The sequence below is a fragment of the Buteo buteo genome, chromosome 10, assembly GCF_964188355.1.
Source record: "Buteo buteo chromosome 10, bButBut1.hap1.1, whole genome shotgun sequence".
In the NCBI taxonomy this organism is placed as follows: domain Eukaryota; kingdom Metazoa; phylum Chordata; class Aves; order Accipitriformes; family Accipitridae; genus Buteo; species Buteo buteo.
In genome coordinates, this window is record NC_134180.1 from 43588979 (window position 1) to 43602772 (window position 13794).

The 13794-nt window shown below is 34.9% G+C and overlaps 1 protein-coding gene across 2 annotated transcripts in view; it reads left to right on the top strand.

Moving 5' to 3' along the window:
* The window catches only part of LRRC7 (leucine rich repeat containing 7), a 176054-nt gene that overhangs the window by 112193 nt on the left and 50067 nt on the right, over positions 1 to 13794 (top strand). For both annotated transcript variants that reach the window (XM_075037363.1, XM_075037364.1), the window contains 5 exons: positions 3319 to 3393; positions 5147 to 5291; positions 7319 to 7391; positions 12817 to 12946; positions 13354 to 13469. In XM_075037363.1, the coding sequence (XP_074893464.1) occupies positions 3319 to 3393; positions 5147 to 5291; positions 7319 to 7391; positions 12817 to 12946; positions 13354 to 13469 (539 nt within the window). The remainder of the gene's footprint in view (positions 1 to 3318; positions 3394 to 5146; positions 5292 to 7318; positions 7392 to 12816; positions 12947 to 13353; positions 13470 to 13794) is intronic.

Below are 13794 nucleotides of genomic sequence, written 5' to 3' on the forward strand. Positions count from 1 at the left end.
ACAGACGATTCTCACTCAGAGCTTGTTGCTACTGCTGGAATACTGTGGGATGAATTGATGATTTCAATATAAATACTTGTGTCAATTATGTATTAATTTCTGAATATCTATCATTATATCTTGCAAATATTCGAAATTGCTATTAGCAGAAGTAAATTTTGGACTCCAAAAGCAGTTTCTGTCCCTAACTCACCTCTAAGATGAGTATTAAATTCCCTGAGACTTAATAGCTTTTGGGAATTTTCTCTAACATCAGTATAGAAAATAATGAAGTTGCTGTTCCCTTCAGGTTTCTACTACATCTGTAGGAATTGACACTTCTCAGAAACAGTATGAGGGTGCTTCAACTGGGTTTGTAAATGGACCTGTTTTTAAGTAGAGCTTGCTGACTTCATCCTGCAGGAACTGTAAATATGTTAAGAGAAGCAAAACTTAGAAAAACTGCTGCCTCATCCTTTTTGAGACCTATCACTGCTAGGGCTATTCGGGAGGGCCTGTGCTTTTGTACTACAACAAATTAATACTGTGACACTCACTATTACACTGAGGGTGAAATAAATGTCTGCATGTGCCTTATCCACCAGTAGCCTGTCTAGTGACTGTTAAACCCGGTGAGCGGAACCATTTCCTCCAGAGTCATAGAATAACAGTCTGTAAAAATAGTGCTGCTGAATCAGGGCTTACAATTTTATGAGGGTGATATTTCCTGTAACTTTTAAAATTAAGATAATTTCACTTTAAACAAATTTCAAAATGTCATCTAGTAGTAGAAAGCTGTAGCAAAATTCTACACCTAGTTTACAGATGGTGCACTACCTTGCACTACCTTCTACCATTATGGTTATAACCCTGTTAATGTTTACTAATTCATACTGCTATGTAGGAGAAAATAGATGGTTTTAACTTAGATTTTTAATTAAAACTAGAAATCTTTTGCATAGATAAATAGAATAAAATTTTTCAGAAATGGCATTTGGAATTTTGATCATAAGAAATATGTATATGCTTCCTGAATTCAGTGTGCCTTTCTGGGGGGTGGTTTGGTTTTGTAGTCTCTGTTTTAAATTACTTCATCATCATTCTGTGTTTTCACTGGCCCTGTACTGGTATTAGAAACAGTCTCCCCGAGCTGACTCATTTTTCAGGAAGCTGGTCCAAAAATGTATGAACTAGAATCAAATGCCAGAAGCAAATGGGCCAAGAGGCAAGGGAACAGAATGAATCTGCAGAAATGTCATAGGAAAAGTGGTACTAGTTTAAATCCAGATCACCTGGAAAAAAGGATCAAAAGGTTCTGATTTGGGTTTCAGTAGAAACTTTGTTCTTATTGGAGAAATATACTACCTAGAACTGTGGTGGGGTGGAAGAGTTTAATTTCTTTGACAGTCCATCCTTGGACTATTTAAGTCCCTCCCTTTGCACTGGAAGAGGCTGGGGTCTTCATACAGACAAACTGGAGCAATAGGCATGGGGTTAAGAGTAAAAGTAATTGCAAAAATGGAGTAATTCTGTTAATTAATTTTCTGGAAACAAGATTATACCAATCATGAGATAGGTACGTGTTCCTAAAATAGAAATTGTCACTTCCTAAATAGCTGCCATATTCAAGTGACTTAATGTAATCAAGGAAGGGAATAGGTAATCCGTGTCACAGGTATCTAGGAAAACTGGAGCAGTAAATCACAAGGTATGGGTCAAGGGTTTGAAATCTCCTAATCTTTGAAGTGACAAAAAATGGCACTGAACAAATGATAAACAGCAATTGTTAATACCACTTATCAAAACATCAGTGAGATCTCATCTGGATTATGGTATGCCATAATGCTATATCATAATCCATGGTATACCATAATCCATGCTCAAGAAATTTCAAATTAAACTGTAATATGTACAACATAGGAATAGTCTGTTGCCTTTGAGAAGGGTGTCTGTCTAATGAGAGGAATTTAAAAGAAAATTAAAGTTGAGAGGGAAATTATGATTATCTCTAATAACCTCAGTGAACGCTCTGGAGGAATAAAAAAACATTAATCATAACAGGAACAAATAGTATAAAGTGATCATTCATTGATTTAGTCTGGAAATTAGAAGTGGTTTTAACCATTGAAGGAAACAGAATTTCAATAGAATTAGCCAAGGCAAAGTAAATTCTTTTTAAAATACTGACTAATCATTTTTCAGTAGAAATACATTATGTGACAACATGGAAAACTGAGGGATTGAGCTCCCCAGACTAGCAGGTTCTTTCTTATCTGATGATGCATTGGGAGCTTCTCCCATAACATACCATGTGACCTGGACAACTGGAAAATTGTATTTCTTGTGGGAATTATAACATTCCAAAGAACTTAGTCCACAGGAGATATAATTAGAGGTCTTTCAAGGTCCTGTGATGCTAGACAGGTAGATTTGTTTCTAGCTGTGTTGAAATAATTCCAGTGAAATAATACTACAGACTTTCAAAATGCTAGAATCTGATTTAGTCAGAGCCAAATGAAATATTTAATATCAGTTTCTAGCAGACTTTGAAAAAAAAAATCTCTACGACTTTACAGAGCTAAGGCAAACTGATGTTTTACCTGTGAAAATAGTGTTTCATGAAAAAGAAAAATACTGCTTAGGCTGAAACATGGAAATATTTGTGACCTGATAATTCTTGATTTTCACAGCTGTAATGAATAAGAAATGATTTGGGGAATTGCCTTTTTGAGTTTCTCTCACTAATATCCTATAGTGTTGAAAAGAATAGAACATCTTAGATTAAAGTTTAATATTGTAATTTTAAGGCTTTATCATTGCATACAGCTATTTTAACTACTGATTATGACAATTGCAGACATTAAATTGTACATAAATGCAGTATATCCAGGAAAATGTTCAGCAATATGACTCCGTTAAGCTATTTTTAAGGCTACAAATCATGCAAAAGGCAGTTTCGCATGTGCCACAAGATGAGATTTGGTCTTTCTTTTCAGTGCATTGTTTCTGAAGCTCCACAATTCTCACTTCAATCGTTTGCCTTCTTCATAAATTGCATACTGCCAATAGACTGTTTAGAACAGGAACTTCTTTGTATTCATTTCTTTTCCAGGGGGTTCTTAAATTTTACAAGTTTTGAAAAAGAGCAACAGTGGTTAAATTAAATTAAATGAACATACTGTTCATGTCATTAAGTATCTGAAAGTCTGATGTGGGTCACAGAAAGAAAAAAAAGCAAGGTGAAGAGGGAATCTTTTCTTAAAGAAAATACTGATTTATATTTAAAAAAAAACAAAACTGATTTATTTAATGGTCCTAATACTATCTTCTTTTCTTCAGCCTGAGGTTCTCGAACAAATACAAAATCTAAAGGAATTGTGGATGGACAATAATTCTTTGCAAATACTACCTGGGGTATGAACATTTTTTTTACATAATCAAATTATTGTGTGATATAGTGAACTATTGACCTTGCAGTAAATAAATGCATGTGCATTTTCTTGAATGGGTACATATTCCTAGTTCATATAGTCATTAATTACTATCAAGAAATAAAAGTCTCAGCATAGCTATTAATACAAAAACCTTTTAAATGTTGTGTTATTACATGATAGCGTCTAAATGGGGATGTGCCTATTTTATTTAAATGTTGTGTGGGTTTCATTGTGAGGGGAAGTTATTTCCTATTGTCTTCGCAGTCAGCATGCATTAACTAGCAGTTTTATAAAAACCCACATGTTTTAAAAAGGAAGATGAAATGTTAAGTAATCTAAATAAACTTAAAAATAACAGATGGTATGTACAGATTCAACTATTTTAAAAGCAATTCTGAGGCAGTGGAATGAAGATATGTTCCTCCAGAAAGCACTCCATTTAGAAATGGAACAAAAAATATTTTACAATCTAAACATTAGGGTCGTGGTTATATATTAGTGCTGTTTCTGAGTTGTTGCTACCCCACAGTAGGACTTTGATTTTCAATTTTTATTGCCATAAATTATTTGAAATTAAATACTCTAAAATACCTACACTGATTATGACTGGAGAAAGGGATCCCCTTCATTAGCATTTTATCACACAGGTGACAGATCATATGTTTCACATAATAATGCTCTTCATGGCTGCAGGGAAAATGTAGAACTATATCTAGCACAAACGTGTCTAGGTGTTAGAAGTAGTTCTTCCTCTTTCAGTTTTGAACATTTGTTAATAAAAATTCAATTTTTTGCATTGAGCAATGACTGGTTTTTGTCATAAATAGATTACATTAATCTTTTGTGTTAAACGGGATGTTTGCAAAGAAAATGATCATTTTCAGTCACTGTCCGAATATCCACTTTGAGTGCTTTGTTAGTGAAAAGAAAAGCTGATATTGAAACCACCTCTTGATACTGAAACCAGCTGGAGATCAAGAACACCAATATTGCAGTATTGTTGCTGCAGTGTAACAAAGTAGAAGAAATGTCAGATATACTAGAGAGTGTGTGCACAAACATTTTAACCATTATTCTGTTTCTTTTCGGTTCACAATGAAATTGGTTAATATATCCAGAGCTAAAATGTGTTCCAAACATGGTCCTGCTGAGCTATCATAATCCATGAAGAGGGTATTTAGAGTTGAAGATGTGCAGTAGGTCATGGAACTAAATCTCAAGGAGCATAACTATTTTCAGTGAATAATCCATGTTTCCTGCATCTGATTCTAGTAGACCCTAGATGATGTTTTATGAAAGCCTTCTCCAAAACAAGAGGTTTAAAACAGTTAATATTAGCTTTAAATTTTTACTTTTAAAAATAGAAAGGAAATACCAACTGGTAATTGATTTTAAGATTTAGAGATTTGCCAGGTTTCCAATGTTAATAATTCAGTTTTTAAAAAAGTAGTCTGTGCTAGAAACAAAGATTATGTTTGACTATTAACATGGGTAGAATGGCAAATGTTGGCGTGAAAGAGAGATTTTCCCTTTATACAACTCAGATATGATTAAAGATAACATGAAGCTGCCTCCTTAGAAGCAGAGAGCAGATCAGTGAAATAACTCTTGTAAAAAGGATGCTGACATAACTGAATATAAGCCTGTATTACTATTGTTTGTCTTTAATTAAACTTAGAAACTGGCATGCAGTGTATATCTTTTCAAGTAACACTTTGTGACATGCTATTAAGTCTATAGGGAAGTTAAAACAGCTCGTGTACCTGGATGTGTCAAAAAACAGGATAGAAACTGTTGATTTGGACATATCAGGATGTGAAGGACTTGAAGATCTCCTGTTGTCATCCAATATGTTGCAGCAACTGCCAGACTCCATAGGTGAGAAAAGCTCAGGATTTCTTGTAATCTTTTACAGTTGAGGATTTCTTTAATAGTAATTATGGGACTTGACAATAGCTGGAATAAGAACTGCCATTAAATTCCGAAAGAGTTTGAAACATCTATGTCTGCACAGTCCATGAAGATAATTTTGTAAAGTCAGGAAAAAAATCTGTGGTTAGAAGGTATTGATTATTCTGATTTGCTGTTTTAAAGAAAATAAGCAAAGAAAGATATAATTGATCTGATCTAAATTTGAAAGTAAGTATAATAGTGATTATGTTAACAGTGTGAAACTCTTGAAGGAAATTGCTGCTCTGAGTTACAGTAATGCAATTCCGTATGAGAGCATTAAACAAAGAAATAGTTCAAACTGTTCATTTTTGCTTTTGACTATATTGCATGCATAGAATTTCTGAATTATTTAGAATATACAGAAATTCTGGAAGCTAAGTGATTGTAGGTTATGACTCTATACATCTGGATATTTCATTTCAGTCTTGATCCCTTTTATTTTCTTTAGAAACACTTGAAGTCTTTCCTCTCTTCTATTGCTTCTAGCCGATGAGCCCACTATATCATCATCATCATCTTTTTCACTTTCCTAAATGCGTCCTTTTGAACATGGAACTGTTAAATTCCCCAATTTCAAATCAACTTAGTCAAGATTCCAAAATGTACTGCAAATTAATAATACCGTGCTACACGAATGTTACTAGATGTCTTTTACAGCTATTTTCTATTTTGGTCTTCTACATCTCACCATAAATTCTAGAATTTTTGCTTTATATGGTTTTCTGATATGCATATGCAGATTGATTTTTAGAGGGCATTTAGCTCCTGCACGAAAGGAATAAATGTTTACGTTTTGAAGTATACATTCTTGCAATTAGATACATTCAGTTGTCATTTCCAAACTCCTATTACTGAATGATAATAGATTTAACAGAAATAAAGCAAAAAGATTCATTTTAATACTGCATTTTCAAATGAGAGCTTGCTGAAATTCATTTTGGTGGAACTTTTTCCTCTTAAAAGAAAATTTTGTTGAAAACTAGATGTTTCTTGGAACATGTTGATTTTGGAAAAGTTTTCAACAAAAATGTTCTGCAATTGAAATGAGTAGTGTTTCTTTTAATTATACTTTTCATTTGCTTCAGCTTTCATATTATGGCACATTCAATTTAACTTTTTTCTCTATATTGGTGATTAATCTGTATTATTCTTAACATTAATTACAAATGATGATTTAAAAAATGATATTTCAGTATATCCAGAATCCTTTCAGGAAAGAAACAGATTTTGAAATGTCAATAACTTCCAGAAGGTGTAAATGTTTTTCAAGCTCTGTTTCTAGCACTATAATGCAATATTTTCCCCATTTTTTCTGTCTTTACTTTTTTATTGTCTTCTGCTGTTACGCACTGCTAAAGCAGAAGTTTCATTTCCTTCTTGGCAAATGTTACCCAGTTATGCATCTGCTTAGACTTAGATATATAATAATTCTTTTAATGATAAGTATTAACCGCGTATACAAATGCATTCAGGATTGATTCTAGTTTTCGGTCTGATTCTGGTTTTCTTCTATACCTACATATTGTGAAGCTTTAGAAATGTAGCATTTGCTTTAGATAATTTGCCTAATGTCCTGTTATGACCTAAGCACCTTTTAATCAAGGCAACAGGACTTGAATTTGATCGAAACATTAATAGATAAGTAGAAATACACAGATAGGATACTATTCTTTTTTTTTACAGTTTTTTTCAAGACTCCAGAAATACATTTCATATTTCACTTGCAGTTCAGCTTAACATTTAATCAGTGCTTCATTTTGATGAAACGTATTCTCAAAGGGACAAGAATGTGTCTGTGTACTGTCCTATATACAGATGTTTTCTAAAATCTAGATCAAAGTTATTGAGTGTTAGAAATCATTGTTTGTTTAAGGATATGGGAGATTACAGAACGTAAAAAAAAGATTAATGTGAAATATTTTTCTATTACTTCTTCCTTACCTGTTTTGTAGGACTGTTGAAAAGGCTTACAACTTTAAAAGTAGATGACAATCAGCTTACAATTCTGCCAAATGCAATTGGAAAGTGAGTATAAGTGTCATGATTTTCAACGTTAAGTAAAATGTGTTTTCCCTTCAGCTTGCAGAATGTAGGGGTTTTTTTAAATAAAAAATAAGGCAAAGATGTACTGAATTATAAAACAATTTCAAAATGTGTGCCTAACACCCAGCTGATAACATTTAAATTTGGAGCAACACTATTACTTCTGTGGACTTATACTGGTATAAGTGATAAGATGGAATGTATCATATTTTCCAAGAAAAAGAACAAAGGTATTTTTCTGTATGAATCACTTGCAATTTAGATGATTAGAGCAGCAAAAGTAGAAGAAATAGAAGTATTTGGGGGAATATGTCTGTTTCCATAGCAACAGCCAGTACTTGATGCTTAAAAGAAAATGGCCACAAACCTCATATGTATGAAGATTTCTTAAAATATTGAAGTATTATAAATGAAAAAGTCATGACAATTTCATAGGTGTATACATCAAAATGTGAAAATATCATGTAAGTGATCTTATTATGAAAAGCAGTAGTGATGCCCTTTAGCTATCATTTTGTCAGATATTACATGATCACTGGTGCAAAATTCTGTCTTGTACTGTTGTGTGTCTTGAGCTTATTGCTAAATGAAACCTTCAATTTATTGTAAAATTGAAGGCAGATGCAAGCATGTGTCCAAGTATGGAAACAGGTGCTTCTTTATGTTGTTTCACACTGCACATATCCCCTTCTAGCAGAACATATCTTTAACATTGATATTTTTGTAGGATGCCTCTTCCTCTACATATTTTACTTCTGAAATGCTATATAAACTCATATTTGGAAAAAAATTCAGAATATATGGTCCCTGGCTGCCTTCTACAGCTATAGCACTAGTGTTTCCATCATTCCTCTTGCACCAGCAGTAGTATTCATGCAGAAGAAGCAGAGTTCAGCCTAAGTAATGATTGTCTTCCTGGTGTGACTGAACACATGGTTATATCATTTATACCAATTCTGTGCTGTCAGCATGAAACGCTGGGAACGGGGCATCTGTGAGCAGAGTTGCGCTCACGGTTTGTGCCTTTGCTCTCAGTGCAAAAACCATTCTCTCTTCAGCAGATTGTAGCTCAACAAACTGTTTCATTAGAAGTAGTTTTCTTAAGCCAGCGCTGTTCTGAGGCTTCCAAAATTAAAGCCGAGAAGACTTCATTTAGACTTGTCCAGAAATATGATAGTACAGTGAGGTCTCTAGAATAGAAATAATCTCTAACTTGCACAGCCAGTGCTTTACTGCTCCCACACCCATTTTATAGTAATTTAGTTGTTGGTATGCCATTCAGGAAAAATTTGTGAACTATTACAACTGTAGCAACTGAAAGCTTAGGTTTGGCCTACCATGCTGTACTTCTTGCAGTGTCTTTACAGTTATGTGATGTTCATGTAGAGTATTAAAAGTTGGTTATATGAATCACAAAAGGGCAGATCTTTGCTACACAAATAATTGTGTAGCAATAAATTCTGATAGGCAGTGAAAGCTTGTAAGGCTCAAAGCGGTACTGGACACGCTGCAAAAAGTTTGATATAATGTCCAGCATTATCTTTAACAATTTTGGAGGTCAGTTATTAAGACCTTTTAAAACCTTTATTATTTATTGAATTTCTCAAAATGAAGGGAAACCCCTCTTCCTTTTTAACCTAATATCTGTTCAGTATTGTTTGTCCTGGAGCCTTAATTACATTTTTAAAGAAGCATACTGCTGTTCTAAACGGTGTATATGCAGAGCAGTAGGCTAATCACCTAATATTATCACATTATTTTTGAGTGATTGGTTGTGCTTTTTAAATGAAGTACTTTCATTTAATGAGGACAGTGTCTCCCACATCAAAATGAACTTCCTTTCTCTGACTCATCCATTTGGATAGTTTCCTACTGGTCGTCTTCTCCTAAATCATAGTTGTAGTACCCACTGCAGAGTATATTATTGTCACACAAAGATTAGCAGTGTGGAGGAGGGAACTCTCCCTCCAGGAACAAATTTCATGATGAGACACAGAGCACTTCAACACTGTCTGAGTCGATGTTGCTAATAGTGAACCACCACCCACATTTTTGGCAGTCTTGTTCAAAGGGCGAGCCTGTAAGTGGCGTTTGGAGTTTGACCCTGCAAGATACTATGCACAGTAGACCCAGCTTAATAAAACATTCCACATAAGATCAGCGGATTCACGTTGATTAAGTACTTTACCAAATTGGACCCAAAGACTGGAGATTTTATCTGTAGGATCCCGGTGAATTCTCATGCTTCCCCTTTGTCGGTAGGAAGGTGTCATGAGGGAAGTCGTGACCCCCTCATAGGTAATGGTGCAGTAGGTCAAGAGCCAGTGTAGATGAGTGTTAGATGGGTGTTTTGTATATGTGTCTAGTCTATACCATATCTGACAGTACCAGGTGCTGCAAATGAAAGTGTAAACTTCTGTTCCTGGGTCTGCAAAATTCCTTTTGCCTGATGTTGGACAAATAGTGGGTGTAGCTAACTCTTAGGATTTGGGCTGCTTTGGCAGTTATCTGGGTGGCTGTTGGGAGAAAAGGGCTGAGGTGGGTTGGAACTACTCTTTTATTCGTAGCAGTCTTCATTCTCCGTGAATCTCTCTCTACTAATCTGTCTAAAAATATTCCTCATCTACCTTAGGGCATGTACTGTGAACTGCCTTATTTCAATGGGTGCCAAACTGAACAGCAGGTGCATATCTGATTTTTGTCTGCCTTTCTTTAAACGTATCAAGTATGATCTGAATTTAGCCCAAGAAGACAGTATGGTTAATGATATTTTAGCTAAATTAGCATTGTTGGAATTATAGCTGTTATTTTAACTTAATCCATGATGAATGAAAAATCACCTTCTGAAGTGCATATTTTTTTAACCGTGGTAGTTACAGAGATAAAATATAGTTTCACACTGACTTTGGTGTTTTTATTGTGGCCTTCTTCATTTGTCTGCTGATGATGTCATCAGGAAGGAAAGAAGCTGAGAATGTCTGTGCCAGACAATACCTTTCAAATAAAATTCTCTTGTCTGATAAAGTCATTCTTCACTGTCAGGGAAACTTCCACAGTTACTGTTCAGAGTATCAGATTTTCTGATTGCTATTGGAAACGCTGTAGTTCTCAATTAGCTTATCTATTTTCAAGCTTTTCTGGTTGTGTTATCATCAGTAAAAGGAAGAATGTATGCATCTTGCAATTTAACAAGTTTTCCAGTTGGACTTCCCACTGTCAAGCACCTATTCTGTATGAAGTAGGTAAACATGACTGAATTTTGCCTTTACTGAAATTGTTTTGTATCTAGTTTGAAATCAATTGTGGTGGATACAGAGCTTGTATTAAAGAAAAGCTATAACTAAAGCCTGGCAGAGCTTTTGGGTATATTCCATGCATCTCTTTCACTAATCACTGTATGACTCACTTTGGCTTTTCAGTCTACTGAAATACAGCAATTAGAGGAAAGTACTGAGAATTCCATGTTAGGAGTAGCTATTTCTGGTTTCATGTTTCATAAAATTTCAAGGCTGAATGACCTTTTTTTAATTAATAAACTGGAATAAAGGTAAGTTAGACGTACAGTGAAGGTCCAGTCCTGCAGCTGTGACTCATATAAATACTAAGGAGCAAGGTTTGTAGCAGAGGTAAACTTTTTATCAGATCTACCAAAACATTTGGAAAGACCAGACAATCTTCTGGGCACCTAGTCCCTTAGTCAGTGGGAGATGACAAACGTGGAGGAAGAAATAATTGCTTGCCATTTAACCTTACTATTAATTAAAGCACTTGAGAGAAAAAGGTAGTACATGTGGAGCAGAAAAGGGGCAGCAGAAGCAGGGAACAATGGCATTTGTTACGGGTCACAAAACTTTTATTCTGTGAGCTGAATGAGCAGTGCAGTACAGCATTCATTTTAAGAATCTTTATATCGAGCCTAATTTTATAAGAGGTTCAGTAGATATTTCTTCAGAATATTTTTAAATATGTGTGTGTGTGCGCATAATGCATATGTAATATGTATATGTTTTTATATATCTCTCTATATAACATGTATTACACATATATATTCCTGTTGGTAAGCGTTACTTGCATTAGCAAAGGTCAAATTGTTGGTTTTTAATCACCAAAGTAAGATTGATGTGTAAGTGTTGCCTGATACTACCTGCTGTCTTCAGGGAAAAGCAAATACTCAAAAGAGTCCTGCGGGTTGTGTGACTGGCTAGGACAGGGTCCTGAAGAGCAGAAAAATGCCTCTGAAGGCCATCTCATTCCGGACCAGCGGTGGGTGGGGAGGTTCAAGTGCTGACTGTCAGCGCTCTGCATTGGTCAGCTCTTGGCGTTTCCTTGGCTTTCATTCTGCGTAGGTGCCAGCTGCTATCAGAGAAGGCAGTGGCTTTTATGATGTGGGCCCCTTTCATTTAGGACTCAGTATGAAATCTCCAACTCATTTCACAACCTCTTCATGGATAATAAAATGCAGGGATATACTGAATGCCAATTCCGTGCACTAGCAAGCTGTGCTTTCTCTGTACGTACTGCTCTCTGGTACTGGGGACTATGGCTGACCCAGAGTTCAGTTCAACAGGGGAGTCTCTGTCAGCTGTCTCTACTTCATCCTCTTTCCTGAAAACATGATTACGTAGAGGAAAGGTCAGGTGTCTTTCTTTTTACAGTTTGACAGTACAACAGTCTAGGAAAAAAGATACAAGACAGAAATTGAGATTACTTCATTTTTTTAAAAGAGAGACCTTGAGTGTCAGAAGATTACTTACTCTGGTCTGCTTTGTTTCAGTCCTTGCCATACAGATACCCTTTGAAGATCGCTTTTTAGCCAGCTTTCTGAACATGTGAAAGATAAGCACTTTTACAAAAGCTGGGTCTGACTACAACAGGCTGAGATTACTTTGCTGAGTTTGGATCCAAGTTCATCTTTTTTTACTACTGATTAGAACTAGTATTAGAAATGATGTCAAGTGCATCAGTTGGAATGTACCCTGAAGGCAATTTCTGCTTCCCTTCCCTTTGCTCTGACCAGCGGTATTTCTTTACCTGTTGTCTGTCTTTATATGTTAAGATTATAAACTTTTTGGTTTATTGCTTTAGCTTAGTATGAATTGCCCTGATCACTATCTGTTTGAACTACTTGGAATACTCCTTACTACAAAAAGTAAGAATGATAATGTGGGGAAACTGAGTTGTCTTTCTTAAACTGCCTTACTGGGTAAGATTGATAAACAGTGTCCCTAATAGTTCCTCAAATCATGTTATTATAGACTTCTCCTAGGGAAATCTGCAATAAAGGTTCCCTCTTCAGGGCATGATGTCTGTAGTAGTGTGATGCTTTAAAACTTCCAAAGGTTTTAGATTGTTGATTTTTGTTATCTAGTCCTTGTATAGCGTCTAACAAGTGTATTTACAATTTCAGTTTATCTTTATTAGAAGAATTTGACTGCAGCTGTAATGAGTTGGAGTCCTTACCTTCTACCATTGGCTACCTTCATAACCTGAGGACGTTGGCTGTGGATGAGAATTTCCTTCCTGAGCTGCCCAGAGAAGTGAGAAGCTGATTCTGTTTTTAAATTACAGATTGAAATGTTTTGTGGTAGGCCCAAGATTTCATCCCTACTCAGACAAAATATCTGTTAAAGCAATTGTTTCTACGTGATGTGGAACACCAAACCTTTCTTACGTACTCCACAGTAAAATAATAAAACCAGTAAATTAGTAAATCCATGTAAAGGTGAGAGTATCACTCAGAACAGTAGTGCAGGTAACCCTAGGCATTTCCCTGATGTTACTGACAAAGGGAGAGCATTATTTTCTGACTAGATTCTGTATTTTTTTTGCTTTCTGTCACTTACAGTAAAAACACAATTTGGACACCTCCTGACGTAAAAAGTTAGTGATAATAAATTTTATCAAAGTAGGTATCCTAACATCTTTGTTTTTTTCATTCCTATAGATTGGAAGCTGTAAAAACGTAACAGTGATGTCTCTGCGCTCTAACAAGCTAGAATTTCTTCCTGATGAAATTGGTCAGATGCAGAAGCTGAGAGTGTTAAATCTGAGTGATAACAGGTATAGTTCACATAATTTTTCTAACGCATATAAGAATTTATTTAAAAAAAAAATTAAACTATTCTTTTTAGGTATTTGTAAAAATACATTTATATAAAATATATTTTAAAAGATAAAAATAATATTTAGAATTACTTTTTAAAAACTATTTAAACTATAAGGAAAAAAACCTTGACTTTTTTTTTTTTAATCTTTATGGTTTGGTCTTAGTTCCACTGGCATCCAAAGAAAAACTTGAGTGGGGCCAAGATCTGGGTTTCAGTGTGTTTTAATAGATTAAAACACATTTACTTCTTTTATCTCTTGCTGTTTCCATGTGGAAATG